Below are 20702 nucleotides of genomic sequence, written 5' to 3'. Positions count from 1 at the left end.
TTTTAAACTTGGAAAGATTCTTTCTATGCCAATGTGATCCCTATTGAGTTGCCTTTTATTTCAACTGCGTTTTATTTCCAAAGGCGTTCACATATGAAAGATATTGACAAAACTTTAAACCTATGCATATTGGCCACTTTGCCCCATACCCTGGGGCAAAGCGGCCACCGGCGTCTTCTCAAGTCCCGATATGAGAAACAAAATAGTTGCCTCGTGTACGACTAGGGTATTTGATGGTGACAAGGTTAAGCGAGGATGGATGTTTACTTTATCATCTTCCACCTGTAGGTAAGCAAAGAAAGGATTTTTATGAAAATTAACATTTAATTGCATTATTTGGTAACTCATGCAACTGAAAAGTGGCCAAGATTAATGCATGACGACACATTTGAATATAAATAATGTTTTTTATCCAGATGGAAGCAACTTATGGCCAATTGGGGGGTGGCCACTTTGCCCCGGCCACTTTGCCCCGCGCATAACGTCCGAGACAAAAATATTCCAGCTTAGCTATTAGTGGGGTAAAAAACATTAAAATTGGTAGAATACATGTACGATAACCATGCAATGCATGAACAAGAACGCTTATAAAAATTCCAAACGGTTATGGAATAACATAACATTTAAAAACTGTAAACATAGTTGGTAACCTGGCAAGAAATGCTTTTCCGTGTTTCACAGAACAATGGTGATGGGCCTGAAACCCCGGTCTGGCTCATTCGAACGACCGTGAAGAGAAGTATTATTGGAAACCATAAATTGGAACTGACGCCAGCTATGAAGGTCTAAAACGATGGGTGGCCGCTTTGCCCCGGGTGGCCGCTTTGCCCCACTCTCCCCTACAAGAATCACATAATATCTCGGCGCAGGTCAGGCATTCGGCGGTAAAGCATTCAATTTCGGCACAGCGGCAAAACGCTCCATTTTCGGCGATAGCGCATATAGAATCGGCGGCGCCAGCACAGGTTTAGAGGTAGCGCACGCTATTTAGCAACAGTAACAACCAAATTCGGCACTGTTCATTCAATTCCGGCGGGTCACCGGAGGCACCCAGATGATTCATATTTTCAAGAACGCTTCTTGAGCATCAAATGAATCCTCATACAGCTTTGTGGCTTTGAGATATTCTCAGGGAAAGAAAAGCAGGTCATTGTTTGTTTAGCATCACAGTACCTACCTAAGACCGTTTCGCTGTTTCCCGTTGAAAATTCTGATGTGAAAATTGATAAGCTTTACTGAGTTAGTACTATTTATCCTAAAAAGATAACATCTGTGGGCTGGTTTCTTTTTTATATTACAGTACCCGCTCCTGTCCGCACATGGCGGACGACGATCGACAAGGCAAACGCCAATCGTTGTTGGACTCGAGGCAAACCCCGATTCTCTTTCATTGAAGCACGTGTGTGCTTGTTGTCACCGTGTGACAAGTTTTTGCCCAAAACATGAACCCATTTTATCAAAAAACCTGTTATTTTACTTCACCTTGAAAGCAACCCATCACCTCGTCAATCACACATAACACAATCATCTCATCCATACCAGAATGAGTCCTACCAATCGGTTATCGTTGCACTTCTTGTTAGCATCTCCTATCAACTGCCAGCGTGAAACATCAAACATCAAATCGGCCCAGTATTATTAATATTACAGTACCCGCTCCTGTCTGCACATGGCGGACGACGTTTCCCGGGCATCAAACAGCTTACACCTACTGTGTGCAGAAGGACACGAAAATAAATTCAGCGTTCCGTATCGTATCACCACGCCTCTCCTCACCCCGCCCCAGCCCCATTAACACCACCAGAGGCTTGCGCCAACATTCTAACCCGTCCCATGGAGCAGACTCGTAGTTGCGGCAGGTGTATCTTTCTCCCCCCCCCCCCCCTCCCCTTCCACACATCAAACAGCAGCTGACTGTCCATCCGGCGCTCGGCGCATCCTTTCAACAACCGCGCGACGACACCGGGCGGCGGGCGTCTCTGGCGCACGGGCGGGGTCAAAGTTCAGTTGTCGCGTACCCTGTCGGCCTGGTTTTGTTCTCCGCCGGCTTCGTTTTAAGCAGGTGCATATGCACTAGGGTTGTTCAAAAAAACCGAATTTTGGAAAAGTATATGGGCTCATGACTCATGTGGTGCGGTATTCTGTTCTGAGACCAATGATGCTCTTTTTTCTGAAAAGTATTAACTGTTAGAGGCTCCTCAAACGGCTTAAAGAGGACCATGTTACGCCCGCCGACCGGCCTGTGTCAATAAGGGCGAGAACTCGACGCCGCGCGCCGGCGGCAGCGCCTTATCGGCACCGCGTGCCACGACATCTGCCGGGCGGCCGGCTGGGCGGTGGGAAGTTATAAGTGCGTGGTCTTATTGCACACGATCGGGGTGAGCTATCCCATGTTTTCGGGGCGGAAAGTTTCAGTGCAGCATCGGTGCGTCTGCCACGGTGGTCTGTGTCGATGGTATATAAAATAACTCAAGCAGAGCTCAGAAAAGACCGATTGATTCCGGTCAGTTGCCTCGAAGCAATCCGTTTTAAGAATACAGCTGCCTTCTTAACGTACTGTATCACTTGTTAATTCTTCAAAAAGCAAACTCTGAGCAATAACACACCTCTTTGCATTGCTGTTGACAATTTACGTTAGTTTTTGACGGTGGCTCGCACCCCCAATATGCTGCCGCGCAACTTTATTCCAACGGCGAAACGGCAACTTCGCGAGAATCGAAAATTCACGATATACGTAGGTACAGCAGGGGCTGGCAATGCAGTATGCACAAGGACAGAATATGGAGGATACCCGACAGTCATCGGCCCAAGTTTGGGGGTGGCTTTGACGAGCATAGGCGTCAGCAATGTCATTATTCAGATACGTTGATGTCAGATGCTGGGGCAACAGAATCGACGCCAGGTTTAACTTAGATTAGCGGGTCGAAAGAAAACATAACATGTCTGGGAGTGACAGGGTGGCCACCCTGACAGTGTGACGAAGTGAGACATGAGTAGAGACATTAGCCGGAGTACCTACTCATATAAATCAAGCGCCGTTTATCCAATCCTTCGAGCATAAGCGACGCCGGCAGTCCGGCCAGGGCGGCCGTGCCCACCGATGCCGATCAAGACCCGAATCCAGACCCGGCATAGAACACAGCTCTGCCCTGACGTGACACATTACCCCGGCATGTCACTCATGACGGATAGACCAATGCAGGAGCCTTGCCAGCTCCTTTTGTACCTACTTCGTTAAATTTTCGATTCTCGCTAAGTTGCCGTTTCGTCGTTGGAATAGAGTTACGCGGCAGCATATTGGGGCTGCAAGCCAGGGCCTCCTCTAACATACCCACTGGGTGGGCAAATGCCCACCCAGTCGCCACAATTGCCCACCCAGTGGCGTCGATTTGCCCACCCAGAAGCAAATGCAAAAATAAAGGTCCGACCGGACGTCCGGTACTACCTTTGCGGTCTTAAGCAAACTGGATGCTGTTTGAAGGTCAAAAAAGTTTTCTGGTTGCTCGATATTCAGGAGCGTAGCCAGGATTTCCTCAAGGAGGGGGCTAAACGCACAAGGGCGCAAGATAACCCCCTCAAAATCCAAAAAGCCATCGGGTTGCATCCAATATTTTTTTGGATGGGGCCCAAATAAATGGAAAAAATATTCATTAACAAACAATGTTAGAACTGAGGGGGTAAGCAGTATATGGGCCCCTGTTAGACAGGTCCACGAATAGCTTCATAGAGTCGCCAGCCGGTTCTGATGGCGGTCTGAGGACCCGTAGGTCGGATGAGGGTTCTTCCGACCGTCACAGGCACTTATAGCCCATGAGAGCCTCGTAAGCCGTCTGAGGGTCATATAAGCCGTCTAGGGCCACTCAGACCGACAAAAGGCCCCTTGCACTTGCAGAGGCCCAGTCAGGCCGACGTAGGGCCCTCTCAGACAAACTAAGGGCCCGTTCAGGTCATTTGAGGGCCTCCTCAAACCGATAAGGGCCCCTCAGATCGACAGTGGATCCGATCCGAGCTCCCTCAAACCGATATAGGGTCAGACCAACAGTCGGAACGCATTGATTCTGTTTACACACCGTTGGACCCAAGTTGGACCCATCCCATCCAACTGGCCCCCTGGTTTCAATAGGGCCCCAAGGCTCTAAAATTGGGTCTCTCTTGGCCAAAGAATAACTACTCAGCTGTGTCAAAGGATCTGCCGCAGGGCCTTTGCGTCGCCAAGGGCCCACTGTGTCAGTCAGGGGCCTCTATGGAATAAGGACCCCTGGCTTCCAGGAGGGGCCATGGTCCCTTTGGCCCCCTCCTTGGCTATGCCGCTGCAGGTGACAAACGTTCTTTCAGACGACCAGGGGGCAGGGGCCCAGGCGACCAGAACCCCAGGTGACCAGGGGCCCCCAGGCGACTAGCTCCCCCCAAGCGACCAGGGGCCCCCTGGGCGACCAGAGGCCCCAGGAAACCGGGGGTCCTCGGATGAGTGCAGGGGCCCATTGGGTAATCAGGGGCACCTCGGGTAACCAGGGCCACAGAAATGAAACTTGAATTGATATAAATTTGCTTCCGAGTAAAATACGTTTTATCCAGTGTTAGAAAAAAATATCCCGGGGCCTGTGGGGCCCCCATGGCGCCTTCTGCGCTCAAGGGAGGGGGCCATTGCCCCCGTGGCCCCTCCCCTTGGCCACGCCCCTGCCGATATTGGAGTTATCAAGTAATTGTCTCGTAAGTGAAAAGGCACGTACAATAAAGGTACAACCCTCTGCAAGCTGCGTGGTAGGTATCTTTTTTCGACAAAACCGAGAATAACGCGAATACGCTAACGGTCATTCGGAAATCGTAACAGCAAGACGCGCGAGACTCCGCACCTTAGATTGGGCTTATTTTGGTATACATTTTCCATCTAGTTTGACAACAACACACAAAAGTTTATATTTCCCCCCAAAACAAACTTTTGCTTTTTTGCTACGGTAAGAGTACACATTGTTCAGTGACTGAATTAATCGAAGGGGTGGAGCATGGCGCATCTATATGCAATGTGTTCCGACCGACTGATTATCATAACCTTTGAGATATTAGGTATCGGTTTTGTCGAAATAAGAATACCTACCACGCAGTTTTTGCGGAGGGCTGCAAGTACAGCCCTCTGCAGACTGCGTGGTAGGTATCCTTTTTTTCGACAAAACCGAGAATAACGCGAATACTATGCTATCGGGCACTCGGAAATCGTAACAGAAAGATGCGCGAGACTCCGCAGCTTAGATTGGCATTATCATCGTATGCATTTTCCATCCAGTTTGGCAACAAAACCCAAAAGTTTATATTTGCCCCCAAAACGAACTTAAACATTTTGTTGCCACACAAGGCGTAGGTATGCTTTGTTTATTGATAGGCCCTATCGAAGGAGTGGAGCATGGCGCATCTATTTGCAGTGAGCTTCGACCGACTGATAACATGACTTTTGAATTATAATCAGTTTTGTCGGAAAAAGAATACCTACCACGCAGTCTGCTGAGGGCTGTACATGTAATCTGGAACGAATCGCTCGAGCATCGCTAACCATAAAACATACGACAAACGTTAACTATCATTTTATTTCCAATAATGGCACAGCTTATTTCGTCTCATCCCCGCACCCCCCCCCCCCCCCCCGGTAACAGGTTTTGAAATTGGTTGAACCCCAAAACAAGTGGCTGGATCCGCCCTTGGGCGGGGAAGTGGCGAAAATTTTGCCCACCCAGTGAAAAATCCTTAGAGGAGGCCCTGCTGCAAGCCACCGTTCAAAAGCAATTTAAATTGTCAACAGCAATGCAAAGAAGTCTGTTATTGCTCAGAGCTTGCTTTTTGAAGAATTAACAAGTGATACAGTACGTTAAGAAGGCAGCTGTATTCTTGTAACGAATTGTTTCGAGGCAACTACCCGGAATCATTCAGTATTTTCTGAGGTCTGCTTGAGTTATTTTCTATACCATCGACACAGACCACCGTGGCAGACGCACCGATGCTGCACTGAAACTTTCCGCCCCGAAAACATGGGATAGCTCACCCCGATCGTGTGCAATAAGACCACGCACTTATAACTTCCCACCGCCCAGCCGGCCGCCCGGCAGATGTCGTGGCGCGCGGTGCCGATAAGGCGCTGCCGCCGCCGTGCGGCGTCGAATTCTCGCCCTTATTGACACCGGCCGGTCGGCGGGCGTAACATGGTCCTCTTTAAGCCGTTTGAGCAGCGCCTAGCAGTAATACTTTTCGGAAAAAAGGGTATCATTGGACTCAGAAAAGAATACCGCACCACATGAGCCATGAGCCCATATACTTTTCCAAAATTCGGTTTTTTTGAACAACCCTAATATGCACTTATGTTAGTACTTCCTTGATAGAAATTAACCCTCGCATGTGTAGGGGGGGGGGGGGGGGTCGGATGGACCCCCCCATGGTTTTTCGCGAATAACTCGCGTAAAAAGCGGCCGATCGCGACGAAACTTTCAGTACCCTCGCATTGATCAATTTTACACCTACCCTGAAAATTTCATGACCCTGACCCAAATGACCTTTGACCTGTGACCTCTTTTCCGAGACCATGTTTGGCCGGAATCGCGATTTCGCGTATGTCGGCTCGCACTAGCCGCGTGTTTGCAAGCTTTTCGTGGTTTCAAACGTTCAAACATGTGATTTGATGTTACTCCCGTGTGTGTCAAGGTCACCTGAAGGTCAGGTCAGGTCATTGACCTTTGGTGACCTCGGGTGACCTCGGGTCACTTTTTCGAGTTTTACATGTTTCTAGGCTAGTTTTTGGAGCTGAATTCGAATTTAGCAACCATTTGAACATTTACGAAGTAGTTTTGGTGACTTCGTAACATGTTACGAAGCTGTCAGAGGCGGTTGACACGTACTACGAATACCCGTCACGACGCCTACTGGTTGACCTGACCCGACCTGACCCGACCTGGTCTAAATGCTTCAAGACATCATCTGTGATCAAAACTAACACGATATTCGTGATCAGCACCCCGAAAAACCCCTTAGCAGCCACACTTTACGACTTTCCAACAGGTCCCGATTTTCCCGACTTTGGGTCATTGACCTGACCTGGAAGGTCAACCAATGACCTAGGACCTTAAAATTGGGTATCATCGGCTTCCTCTCGTCACGGGCAACACGCTCGTTTTTTCCGCGAAGCTCTAGCTCGATCAGGGGCCAAACGGCAAGGGGGGGGTCCAACCGACCCCCCCCCCCCCCTACACATTAGAAGCTGGCAAACGCCGCACACATGCGAGGGTTAATAGGACTGGTACATTGTAATGTTTTGTTTAACCCACAGAAAGCACGAACATGAAATCAATCATGCTCATCGCTGACGATTGCGAAAGGAATATTCGGCCATAAAGGAGAGGGTGTAGGGCCGGGGGCATGCACATTGCACAAGTCCAGACAGTGAGACAGTGGCACTAGTAAACACCTTGAAAAACGTTTGACTTAATAACAATGCTCCAACAAGCTCCTTCTGTAAGCGAGAAGTTTCTGCCTGCTTCCAAATAGCCGCCGAAATTGAATGAATATCGCCGAATTTGGTTGCTGCTGTTCTAAATATCGTGCGGCCGTCTCCAATTTCCAGCGGCATCGCCGAAATGCAATGCGGACACGCCGAAACCGGGCGCCTTTTGCTGGTGCGCCGAAATTAAATGCTTTAATGCTGATCACCGCTATAAACGGCCGACATGCAATGCTATACTCATACATAGCTTTGCGGTATGTCTACAAAGAATCCTTTAGGTCTAACATGGACGCGTACGTACCGAAATAAACTGACAAAAGGTGTAGAGTCTAAAGAGAGGTCTGAACATTCTTGTGAATGGTCGGTTTTCTGGTACTTGTTTATTGTCTTCGTTTATAATTTTCGACATTTGCCTTGAATTTGTCATCAAGAAACAATGATAAAGATCCCGCTTGGTAGAAGCCGTTTTGCTATTGTGACTTTTTTCATAAAAAAGCGTGGTGCCATAAGTTTCTTTAAGTGCGGCCGGAGAAAAACGAGATTGAGTCACGCATGACGAGATTGAGAACTTGGGACTGGTACAGATCTAATGGATGGCCCGACTGCAAGCGGGAAATGTGCATTAAACCCATTTTTCGCTATTAATTTGAATTTCCCCCATCGCCAGACGTCCGTTGTTTTTTAAGATTATGTACCCATCGACCCCAGGCCGGCTGGAGGCCCAGAAGACCGCCGACTCCAAATACGGCAGATACTTTAGCCAGACTCGGACGGCAGCTACACCTTTTGCAGTAGTTACATAACCACCGCCCCGCGCTAAACTCTGATTTAGCTCCAAACTACCTCCAGGTGTAAAGTCCTCCATCCTGCTCGAGCTTTCATCAGCGTTCCGGCGGCCGAACTATCCTCACCCCGAGGATATATCTCCGCCCATAGCAACTTCTTCCGCCCCGTCCGCTCCGCTTCAAGGTGGCAATATGGCATCTCCCAGTCACCTATTTTACTTATGCCCAGTTTACTTTCGATTGTGGAGTGCGCTGCCTAGCTTCTCCTGTATCCGAGTGTTGAGTGCCTAGCACCTAATCACTCCCCTTTCTGACCTATGATTGCCTAGCACTTCTCTCAGGCCGCAGAATGACTGTGTTCTCCCCTCTCCGACCTTTGCGCTGAGTTTTAGCATCCCTTATCTTCGACCACGAGTGGTCTGACCCCTCCTTTCTCAGACACTTTATTTTGTGTTGCTTCTCCCCATCTCCGACCACTATTTGTCTTGCTCTTCCCTCTCCAACCACTGCTTGTCTGACTGACCCTCCGTCGTCCTCCCCCGCAGGTGGAGAAGGAGGTGGCCGAGTTGACTGCCACGCTACAGCGCGAGTTCGCCTCGCTCAAGGCCAAGCTGGAGCAGCAGAAGATCGCCGAGGAGAAGGAGCGGCTGCGCCGAATCCAGGAAGAGATGGACAGAGAGCGGCGCAGGAGGGAGGAAGAGGAGCGGCGCCGGCGCGAGGAGGAAGAGCAGCGCAGACAGCGGCTGGAGATCGAGGCGCGCAGAAAGGAGGAGGAAGAGCTGCGCCGCAAAAAGGAGGAGCAGGAGCGGATCCAGGAGGCGGCACAGCGCAAGAAGAGGGAGGAGGAGGAGAGGGTGAGAGAATTGGGAGGGGAAGGCTGGGTGAAAGAACTGGGAGGGTGAAGGGAGGTTAAGGTGATATGAAAGGGTTAAGGACGGGTGGTAGGACCGGAAGTGTAAAGGGCGGGTCAGATGACCATGAGGATGCAGGTGCAGCATTGAAGGATGGAGGATCGCACTGAATGATACACCGCAAATTCGCTGACCGCTCAACACTAATGCCTCAGAGTCCGCTACGCCTAGCCTGTATAAGTGTTCAGCGCTCCGTGATGTTTCCGCTGACCGGTGCTCTCGGCGTCCATATAGCGTGCCGCCGGCCGGTACCGACCGCGATTTGTGGCTGACCGTGCTGTGTTTGACTCACCAGGAGATGAAGAAACTCCAGGAGCAACAGGAGCAGGAAAAGCGGGATTACGAGCTGGCCGTCCGACTGGCAGACGAGTCCAAAACGGGCGGCGTGGAGGAGGTCCAGCCTCTCAAACGGTGAGTTCTTTTCACCAGTATTTTCTGATGGATTCGGCTACGCTTTTGTCGCTGGCTTTCTCGTATGTTTGGTTGTCTGAGTTTTGAACGGTGGGAACTGGGAAGGAACAAGACTTCCTTCCTGCACCTCTAAAAGGGCTGCGGATTTAGTGCACGGTTGGAAGTTGCAATAGTCAGCATTAGGTTAGACCCTCCGCCCGGTCCTTATCATACACCTTCCGTTCGGGAAAATCCGCTGTATCTGGGGAGATTTCAAAAGCCCAAAGTTCAGCGTGGCCATGTAGCCGGTCGCTGCCCGTGCAGCTGATATGCCATCTGAGCGCGGCCGCTCTCAGCGCTGGGAGTTTCGTGGCCTGTCCCGAACCCAGGCCGCTGCCGTCGGCGTGCCCAATTCTTGGCAAAATATAAAGCGGATCAGAATGTTCATAGCGAATATTTTATTTTTAAGAGCATTGGATCCGTGCGTTTCCTTGTGCTTATAGTGCTATGTAATTTGAACGTTTTCACTGGACTACTCTTTACTTCTGTCGTGATTCAGCGAATTCCCAGAGGCGACTAGACAACTAGCTCACCTAAACCTGCTCCTTTCCATTCTCCTACAAAGTCTTCATTCTTCATCGCACCATTTATCGTCGCACACCTTGTACAGGTCTCGCGGGTTTTAGCGGTAGGTTTTGCACCTAGAAAGTTTAGTGTACTTCAGGCTATATCTTCGTCGTCTTAAGCTTTTAAGTGTTGAAGATGCGATCGACTTGTTGGGTAACAAGCCGGCCATGATCGTGTAAAATGGCTTCATGGTAGATCGATTAGTTTCTGAGATATAACCGGAAATGTAAAAGTGCAAAACCTACCGCTTAATCTCGCGAGACCTGTACATCTCTGGGTGGCCGTAGCACTCCACTGTGCGGCAGCCGGTCGAGTCGCGGCCGGCCCCTCTGTCACGTCACCAGGGGTCCACTCCAATTAGCGCCGGCTGCCCGATTGCCGGATGTTTGCCGGCGGCTGTGGGGAGCGGTCGCAATAACGACATGAGCAGCGGCCGCGGCGGCTCGTTATGATTTCCGCGACACATATCACACACGGTGTTCGACGAACAGATCACGATGGTACCGGGGCAAATATGGGACAGCAGCCGCGGCTCCGGTGCCGCTAGCGCAAATATGTGGCCGCTACGGGCGGAAACGGGGAGGGGAACAGATGAATGGACACCGGGCCGAGAGGAGTGTCTGCCTCTGAAGGAGACACATTGAGAAAACTGTTCACAAGCTGGAGTCAATGAGTACGAAATGTGATATCTGGAGTTGCTTTGATAGCAAGCGTCCGGCTTAATCGCGATTGCACACCACTTCACATATGATGTGATGGGCCACTCGCCGGTTGGAGTGGACAGGCCTTGAGAAGGCGCGCTATCAAAGTGCCGGGTCGGTACGATATCACCTGATTCGGTGACAGTGACTCGTGTGTCTCAGTTTGGGGACGGTGCAGACTCCGAGGAGCGCGGTGTCGGCGGCGCGGTGGACCGGTGGCTGTTGGTGTCCAGTTTCCACCCGGTGCTAATATGGCGCATACAGGACCGGATGCTCCGTCGGCGCCGCCGTACGAGGACGTGCCCACCGGGCCGCCGCCGCCATACACGGCCGGCGGCGTGGACCCGCGGGACTACCCGTCGATTCTGGAGCGGCTGCAGCGTGACCTGGTGGCGCTACAGGAGAAGATGGACGAACTGCAGCTGGAGAGGGCTGCTGGTGATCACTCGGCCAAACAGCAGGAGCTGCAGAGGCTCCGCAAAGAACAGGAGATGAATATACTTCAGGAGCAAGAGGAGCTGCATAGACTCCAGAAGCAGCAAGAGCAGGAGAGGCGGGATTACGAGCTGGCCGTCCGACTGGCAGACGAGTCCAAAACGGGCGGCGTGGAGGAGGTCCTGCTACCCCAACGGTGAGTGAGAAGTTCTGGCTGCTCGGCCTTTGTGCCTGATTTGGGTACGTTTTATCGTTAGGTATGTCTTGGGATGCACCAAGAGTCCAAGACCTTCACCCGACACTACACAAATGCTTTCAGTGACGAGTATCTTCAGCACCACGATTTCAATTATTTGCATTGCACGGATGGAGGATGCCAGAACTACCATAAAGCAGAGCGCTAAGCAGAATTATAAAAAAGCTGCAACGCGAGGAGTACATCCGGTACTGGAGTAGGAGCCGCGGGACTGCAGACAGATCCTGGAAGAGTGGAAGACTCCTGGAATGTTGCAACTTCTTCCCAAAGATGTCGGAACCAGCCTGCACTCAGGTTGTTCTTCTCACAAAAAGGTTGTTTTTCTTACCATTTCGTAAGCCGGCTCGGGCTTTGACGTATTTCGTTACTGCTGTTTCATTTTTCCGTTTTAGGCTTTCCGATTTCTCTGGATTTCACATCACTGGCCTGGTGCCTGGGAATGAAAACTCTGGCCGATCTCTCAAGACTGTTGCTATCGCTGTTGACATAGCGTTTGGCGGGGAAGTCTTTTCTCGTGTGCTTATCATTGCTGATGTGCGTTACGGTCGAGTGTTTGAATAAGGAGACAGGGATATGGGGAAGTCCTTTGTAGCGTTTTTATACTTGTGTTTAGCAAATAGCGCCCCAATCTTCGCTCCGTGAAGACGTCAGTTTGGAGGTACTTGAACTTGGGGACAGTTTGGAGTGAACACGTCCGGACGACTTCTCATAGCTGCTTCAAACAAATACTGAGCCTTGTGAACCGTCCCACGGCCGTCGAGAAAATGTTTAAAACACTCTCCGAGGATACTCTCGCATATCATGTTTCTTACTCTACTAAATACAGTACTAGCTTTACATACGTTAATGACAGGAGGTATGCTGAGAACTACGGGTTCGCTTGTTATGGGTCTCCTTCAAGCGACGGCAGTCTGCTCCCCTATCAATGTATCGTCATTGAGCAATAGAAACATCCACCCTCTTCATCCCACGCAATGTATATTTAGGCTTGTACACTAATAAACTCCGCTTTGGTCGGACTTATTAATTGCGTCATCGTCAACATCAGCCCGCTAGATTTGGGTTTTCTTTCGGCCGTGCCGTCATAGGTTGATTTCTGATCGTATCGAACCATTTTTTTTTTTCTGGAAGCCTGCGAGTATTCCAGTCTGAGTGAAACGATCGCATCAATCCAGCATTGCTTTAGCTGATGCTTAGAGTATAACTATCGACTGTGCCCTTCAATCGCGAGTGATTAATGCATATTGTTGATGCTTTAATTAAGAGCCGAATCATATTCCGGTTGAATTAGCAACCGATAATCCTCAAGTTTTGTTCATATTTCATGCATTGTATGGTATCGATCATTGTATTTGTAGAGCTCAGCTCGCATTTTGACCGTCGATCCCCCGCCGCTTTCCCCGTGTCTCCCGCTCACCTTGCCACATGACCCATCGACCCCGTCCTTCTAACCCGGCTTTATGTTCCTCGTCAGTTCACCGCTGGTGGCTCAGCAGCAGGCCGAGGCGGCCAACAAGAAGTACGACCTCTCCAAGTGGAAGTACTCGGAGCTGCGTGACACCATCAACACCAGCTGTGATATGGACCTGCTGGAGGTGAGATGTTAGACCTTATCCGTCCACTGAGGGGAAGGGAGAAGGTGCGGTGCAGCGGTATGTAAGACACAGAATGTTCCGTGTCTGGCGAGATAGCCAGACCTTCACTGTCCGCAGAGGGGTAGGGGAAGACGCGGTATGTAACATACGGAACCCTTTAGACGTGATTGTGATGTACTCTTAGTTCTGCCACGCCACATCTCTTCTCGCTCCCTTCTCGCTCTTCCGATCGTAGGACAAACCCTCCGCTTCCCGTCGCCCCACCGGTCACTCACCCATCTCCCCCTCACCCCGCCAGGCCTGTCGTGTCGAGTTCCACCGGCGCCTCAAGGTGTACCACGCCTGGAAGGCCAACAGCAAGAAGCGCACTACCGACATGGACGAGATGCAGCGAGCTCCGAGCTCCGTGCTGGAGGCAGCCGCCGCCGGCCGGCCGGCGCCCGCCGCCGCCGCCGCGCCCGCCAGCGGGCCGCCGCAACAGCAGCACCGCTTCTTCCGAATCCCGTTCGTGCGGCCGGGCCAGCAGAAGGAGAACCAGGCGCGCGGCTGGTGGTACGCCCACTTTGACGGCCAGTGGATCGCCCGCCAGATGGAGCTGCACCCGGACAAGCCGTGCGTGCTGCTGCGAGCAGGTGAGACAGCAAAGGGAGGATGGGAGCTGGCGCACACTTTGGGGAGGAAGGGCTCTGAAAGCGAAGATGAGGGCATGACTGACGAGGAGAGGAGGCAACTGGAAGAATGTGAGAAGGGCGGGACAAGAGCGGATGGATTATAAAAATAAGTATAAAGAATAACAGAAAAAGACTTATATATATAAATGACTAAACAACGAAACATATCTCTGTGTACTTTCCTTTGCTTATTTTGAGCATTCACCGTATGTACTCGCAGTCGGAAAGTTTTCACACCAGACTCCGAACTCAAAACCAAAAGTTCGGTCTGTCCCGCTGCACCGTTGTCCAGTTGATAGTCTCTCGCTAATGCCTCCGAACGTCCGTTTCAATCTCCGCCTGGTTGCTGTCTTGGGACGGATGATCGTGCAGTTGGGCCCTTCCGAATGAGTTTGTACCCTCAGACCCCATGTTTAACATGCCCAAAAAATATGGAAGTGGTAATGGCGGCTTCTTAAGGGCGGCACTTGGTGCTGAATTATGAATAATAAAGTTATTTAATTACAGAATGTTTTCATGGATGAATTAACGCATCCCGAGCCGCGATAATCGGAGTTTGTTGCCACTTGGTAACCTCTACCGGCTGCTTCAGAGATGCTTGGTTGTCTTCAAAGTTAAGGATTAAACTTCTGCCTGCTCTTACAGGCAGACACGGCCCATTCCACTGACTGACTTTACCTGGCTGCACTCATTCCCACCAACAGCGGGATACGAATAGTGTTTGTCTATTTCAAACAACCTGCGGTTATCGACAGGGGTGGTCGCAGACTTGGCGTTGGGGGGGGGGGGCAACTTGACAAAGGGGCCCTGCGCTGACCGGGGGGGGGGGGGGCGGTGCTAGCTTAAAGGGGCCCATGGGCGTAGGAACGACTGGAACATTGTGGGTGCATGGGTGCAGAAATCCAACCATGTCCGGTCAAGCGGGGGGGGGGGGGAGTAGAATCCGGTGCGGGGCCCTCAGAGGCCCATGTGGATCCTTAGGCCAGCATGGGGCCCTAAGAGGTCACTGTGGGGCCCTAAAAGACCTGCATGAGCCGGCGTTGGACCCCAGAGACCAGCGAAGGACCCTCAAAGGCCAAGATGGGCCCTTAGAGGCCGATGCAGGTCCTTAGAGGCCGGCACCGGGTCTTCAGAATCCATTGCGGAGCCCTCAGAGGCACTTAAAGGCTAGTCTTGTGACCTGAGAGACAGAAATGAGGCCACCAGAGGCCGGTGTGAGGCCCTCAGACGCCGGTTGGGCCCCTGAGGCCGGTTTAGGGCCCTCAAAGGCCAGTGGAGGGCCCTCAGCGGTCAATGTGGGTGCTTGACCGCCACTGAAGGGCCCTCAGAGGTCAGTGTATATACTCGTAGGACCCTCAAAGACCGGTATGGGAGCTGTTAATAGCTGGCGTGGGTTTCTTGAGCCTCGTGACAATCGAATAAGGGCCAAGGCCCCATACGCCCATGGGGACCCCCATACGCCCATGCCTCCCCCCCCCCCCCGCCCTGTGACCGCCACTGGTTGTCGATGTATCGTATCGATGTATCGAGGATGTATCGAGCGGAGGAGTGACTCGAAGCACGGCTCTCGCAACCTGATGCTAGGTCTCTGCCAGCTGAGCTGCAAGACGGCATCCGAGAAAAAGTTTCCTTTGCTTGCGTATTTACAATCTTAAAGACGTTTTGGCGGCTACAGCGGTAATCTTAACTTTAGCTACCCGTGGTCCCCGTAAGGCATCATTTTTGGGCCTTCGTATTAATTTGTGCGCTTCTTAGTTTTTTATGTGCGCATTTTTGCTTCAATCGTGGACTTTGGCCAGCTACTATTTTTAAGCTGCAATATCTGGCCTGGTAGCAGTTATGAAATCATAGTCGTGGGCTGGTATCAGACCTAAGCTAAACCCTAAACATATGTTATGGACTAAACGTCCCGGTTTCCGACGGGTCGAACGAGGTACTTGTCACCTGTGACCTGCCCGCTGTACGATTTTGTACAATTTTCTGCCCGCTATACACCTGTGACAGAAGACCGCTGTACGGTGACCGACGGCCGCACAGAGTCAGACCCCCCCCCCCCCCACTCCCTCCGACGCCCACGATGTGGCCCACTGCCGGCCGGCCGCGCTGAGACGATGGCTGGGCCGTGGCCGGTCAATCTCGATGCAGCCAATAAGCGCGCCTCAGATCGGCCGGTGGGCGTCTCATATACGGGCGGCGAGCCGCCGCGTCCCGGCCTCGATAGGTGCTCGGGCTCCTATTGGAAGGAGAGGGTGTATCGTTCATTGATGATCGCTCAGTTCATTCGTTCATCATTCAAAGGCTTGTCTGCCCATTCATCGATCGGGCTAGATTGGCTCAGATAGCGTGCTGTCAGGCGAATTGCGCGGGCTCGCGGCCGTTGAGGAGTAACAATGGGATTCCCCCTTTACATTGTCGCACGAGGTTTTTGCGTTGCCATCGCTTAACGCATCAGCCTGCGTTCTTTTAGGGCTCATTCATCATCAATACTGTATCAGTGATTGTCTGGAACGGCTCACTCAATTGTCGCGCTTTTCGAAAAGCGCAAAATATTGGTACCCCTCCCTCCCCCCCCCGTGTGTGGGGGGGGGGAGGGAGGGGAGCGTCAGAAAATTACGTCAGTGGTCACTGCTCAGCAAACCGACGTAGGCCAGGGGCGTCCTGAGCATTGTGCGTACCAACGCTCCGGTATACGGAAATGCAGATGATGTAAACAGAATATTTAGTGTTCAGGCTAATTCTGGCAGCCGTATCATGTAGGTATCTTGTTCAGAATTAAGCAGCCAATTCAATAGCGTACATTTCATCGTGTCAGGCAATGGTGTACATTGTTTTCTGTTAGCTGTTTTCACACTTCCATTTCTCAATAGGATAAAGCTTCGTGGGAGGTCGGGATGCGTTCGATCGATACGTGCTGGGTTAGCTCAGTCCAGTAGGAGAACCGACGCTCTGTTCCGACTGACCAGCCCAATCACGACAACGATCGGTCATATCCACCCATTTTTAATAGTGTCCGAATAGCTGAGTGGGGCGAGTAATGGTCTCACCAGATGCGGTGTGGCCTTTCGCCAGCTGCTAACTGGCTTGAGATTGCTACGTGGGCTAAGTGGCGCGCTGATCTCCAGCCTCGAACCCTCACCTTTCGTCACATATTTTGGAGAAGGAACACTTTGTCCAACAGGTCACGCGGGGATACAAGTGTCCGTGCCGATAAGGTCTTCAAATGTTATCTGTACTAGCGTTGGTATCAGGCTTTGATAGAATGTATCAATCCCATGCGATGAAGAGCCCTCTTTGGAGCCATAAGCTGTCAGAGAATTTTCGCTGATTGATGATGAGTTTGGGTGGCGGTCATCGCGTATGTCATTTGGTGCTCATTGCACAGCAGTCACGCTCCTTCCACAATAACATTGCGGTCGTGTGTTTGGTCTTCGCAAAAAAAAACGTCCTGAGGCGATGCTCTGCCTACAGTTGGTGTTACGACGGTTGACGTATTAGTTCGCTTAATTAACATCAACAAATTATTGCGCATCTTAATTAACATTAATAAACTATCAAACTTTGCATTATATGGGATTCCAGCAAAAGTTTAAGCAGTCACATCCGTATATCTGACACCACATTCCTCTCCCCGCTGTTGCAGGCAAGGACAGCATGCAGATGTGCGAGCTGAGTCTGAACGAGACCGGCCTGACGCGCAAACGCGGCGCCGAGATTCTGGAGTCCGAGTTCGAGAAGGAGTGGAACAAGCACGAGGCGGCGACCGCCAAGTGAGCTCGACCGATACCGTCGGCAGCGGCGGGGTCGGTCGGCCGCCGCGCCGCACGCGGCACCTGCGGCCGACCGCGGCTTCCGTCGGCTCTGTCGCTGGTGGTCGTGGGATGCTCTGGATCCTGCCGGGCTGCGGGCTAGTCGGGCCACTACTGCAAGTGCTGATGTTTTGATCGAGCGGATCCTTGTGCCTTCAGCCTACCGTGAGAGTTTCGCTTCCTTTGCGTATCACGCAAAGCTGGCTTTTCTGGCAGCCCCCGGAGCGTCGGCGCCCGGCTCGATGCTCCCCCGCCCCCGCCCGACGGCCGGCGGCCGGCGCTATCGCGGCATTTACGGCGTGCGGAAAGGCCGCGCTGCCGAGTGAGGCCGTAATTAGCACGTCCGGCACTGTTTGCTGCCAATCGTCCGTGTTTGCCGGTGGCCGGCGGCTAATCTGCGCGCCGGGACGCGGGCCGGGCTGCCCGCCGCCCACCGGCCGTGCCGCCGTCGGGCACGAGCCCCTCGGCCGGTCGGCACCGGGCACACCGGAACGCAGAGTGGTGACGCTAAAATGGTAGTCGGCTTCATTGGAATGTTTCTTCCAAAAACGATTTAGGCAGTTGTATGTGGGGAGTTCAGAAAGTGTTACTTCCGAGTTTTCCTAAGAAACTGTGAGCTTCCGTCGACTTCGACATCGGTAATGACAGCTAACAGTGATGTCACAGGCTAAACGTCTGTGGCATCACTGCGAACCCACTGACTCGTCCTGGCTTCGGCTAGGTCACGGGACGGTGCCGGTGACGTCATCACGAGTGACGTCACTGTTGCAGCTGCCCAGTATGTTTTGTACTTAGAGCGAGGCTCGGCAGGGATGCGTGCGATTCGTAGCGGAGTCTTTGGGCTGACCTTTTGGTAGTCTCTTCACCGATGGCATGCGTCTTTTGAGAGACGTAGGTAATGCAGCATTCCAGCTTGGTTATGAGTATATTTTCGATCAATCTAATTGCTTTATTTGCGATCAGCATATTATATGTATTCTATGCACTTTGAGTAAGTTGTTAATTGTTGTCAGATTGTGATTTAGGCATTTGATGTTCGTTATAATCCTTATGTTTCATATCATGGATGGAGTTGGCTTATGACAGTATTTTAAGTTTGAACGTTTCTATGTGACCTGCCTGTGAACAGTACGCACTTTCTTCTGTTTGATTTCGTGTCGACTGTGCAGCGGTATCGCTGTGCTTTTCTGATCGACAGCGGTGGATGATGTAATGTGAACAGATTTCCAAATAAACATGGCGGCTATACAATGCACATTTTGGTGATTTAATATTATATGTACCGTTCTACCTAGAGTTCACGAGTCACGCGCTACGACGCACGAATCTCGGTAATATGGAAACAACACGTCATTACAAAAATTGGATCTTATATTTTCCCTCAGATTATTTTTAAACTTGTACCGTATTTACACCGTAAAATCCCCCGGATTTTTTTTTTTTATCGCGAATATACCATCGTTGTGTCGCACTTGTGTCACATTTTCCGTACATGTAAAAAGTTCAGACCCAGGATGTCCGAGATAAGGTTTTCAAAATTGTAAGTCACCTAACGTCGAAAAAGCGATGCTATACGCAACCGAAGTGTGAGGTCATGACTAGTGGCTGGGGCATAATCAGCTGACGGCCCTGTGTTAAAGCAATGGGACGAAATTTTATCAGCATTTTTAGAACAAACTGGACCTAGTTAGATAGTTTGGGGGCCAGTTTCTAGGTAAACTGAGTATATTCTATTTTTCTACGCCCCAAAAATGCTATGTTTCAAAGCGGAAAGGACCAAATTTCGCGAAATTGTTACGGGCGGCGAACTTGACGCACCAAATACATGACCTTGAGATGCGAACTGTGACCGCGTCGGGAGGATTTTGATGCGTAAGGACTAAGGTTTGACATATTTGAGTTTGAGCTAGATAAATATTTGTTATTTGTAAAAAGCAAAGGAGAAAATTCACCATATAAGTTATTTTGAAAATCTTTTTTATTTTAAATCCATTATTTTAAACCTCTTGATCTAAAATGTTTTGTATTTCTGCGTCAACTTCGCCGCCAATTAGGTTTTCACGAAATTTTGTGCTTTGCGTTGTTAGATTTTGCAATATTTTTTCATAGAAAAATAGATCATACATCGTTGTCCTAAATTCAGCTACTAAAACTATCTAACTAGGTCCAGTTTTCTTGGGAAAGATCGGCAAAATATTGCCCCATTGCTTTAGCACGGGGCCGTCAGCTGATTATGCCCCAGCCACTTATCGTGACGTCACGACTTCGGTTGCGTATATAGATATAGCTACAGCGGCGGAACGATTGCTAAACGAAGGGAAGAATATCAGACACCGTTGCTCTTAGACGGAAGTCAAACAAACATTCGCATACATTATGTAATTAGGCTAACATTGAACACTGGATCGGAAAAATACACCAGTGACTTCACCCTTTACTTGTGAGGTCATCTAACATGGGCGTAACCACCGCGCTGGAACGCTGGAAATTCCAGCCCATTTTTGGGATGCTGAAATGCCGCCCCTGGTAGAGGAAGTCTGCAATTGGGGGGTTTAGTTTAGGGACTTCAAAACGAAACAAAAGAAACGGCACTGCTCGGTCCACTATACGCCTGACCTCAACGTGCCGTTCCTCACTAAAATACCTAACCTCTATACATGCCGCCCCTCCCAGATGCCCTGCCGCCCCTTCGCACCGACTCTCCTTCAATTTCCTCGGAGCTCTCTGTGCCGCCCCTTACAGAACCCCACCGTCCTCAATGTGCCGCCCTTCCGCATAATGCTCTATCGCCGTCTGTGCCACCCTCCCCAGATGACTTGCCGCCCCTTCCCAGAGTACCTCGGCGCTCTCTATGTGCTGCCCTCGCCACAACTTCCCGCCGCCCTCAATAAGCCGCCCCTCCCCACAATGCTCTATCTAGCAGTCGGCGCCGCCCTCCCAAGGCACCTTGCTGCACCGCTTCGTGGCGCCCCTCCCCAGACACCTTTCTGCTCTTACACGCCTCCCTTTCCCAGAACGTTTTATGATCCGTCCCTCCCTATATAA

At 51.0% G+C, this 20702-nt stretch overlaps 1 protein-coding gene across 1 annotated transcript in view; it reads left to right on the top strand.

Annotated features, from left to right (window-relative positions):
• LOC122388303 (unconventional myosin-VI-like) overlaps window positions 1–18908 on the top strand; it is a 45651-nt gene extending 26743 nt beyond the window's left edge. Inside the window, exons 18-22 of the mRNA XM_043379260.1 lie at window positions 8811–9119; window positions 9472–9587; window positions 13060–13180; window positions 13479–13812; window positions 17492–18908. Of these exons, the coding sequence (XP_043235195.1) occupies window positions 8811–9119; window positions 9472–9587; window positions 13060–13180; window positions 13479–13812; window positions 17492–17622 (1011 nt within the window). The 3' untranslated portion in view covers window positions 17623–18908. The remainder of the gene's footprint in view (window positions 1–8810; window positions 9120–9471; window positions 9588–13059; window positions 13181–13478; window positions 13813–17491) is intronic.
• The last annotated feature ends 1794 nt before the right edge of the window (window positions 18909–20702 follow it).

The sequence above is a fragment of the Amphibalanus amphitrite genome, unplaced genomic scaffold, assembly GCF_019059575.1.
Source record: "Amphibalanus amphitrite isolate SeventyFive unplaced genomic scaffold, NRLGWU_Aamphi_draft 000317F_arrow, whole genome shotgun sequence".
Taxonomy (NCBI): domain Eukaryota; kingdom Metazoa; phylum Arthropoda; class Thecostraca; order Balanomorpha; family Balanidae; genus Amphibalanus; species Amphibalanus amphitrite.
This window is presented reverse-complemented; position numbering and strand designations above follow the sequence as displayed.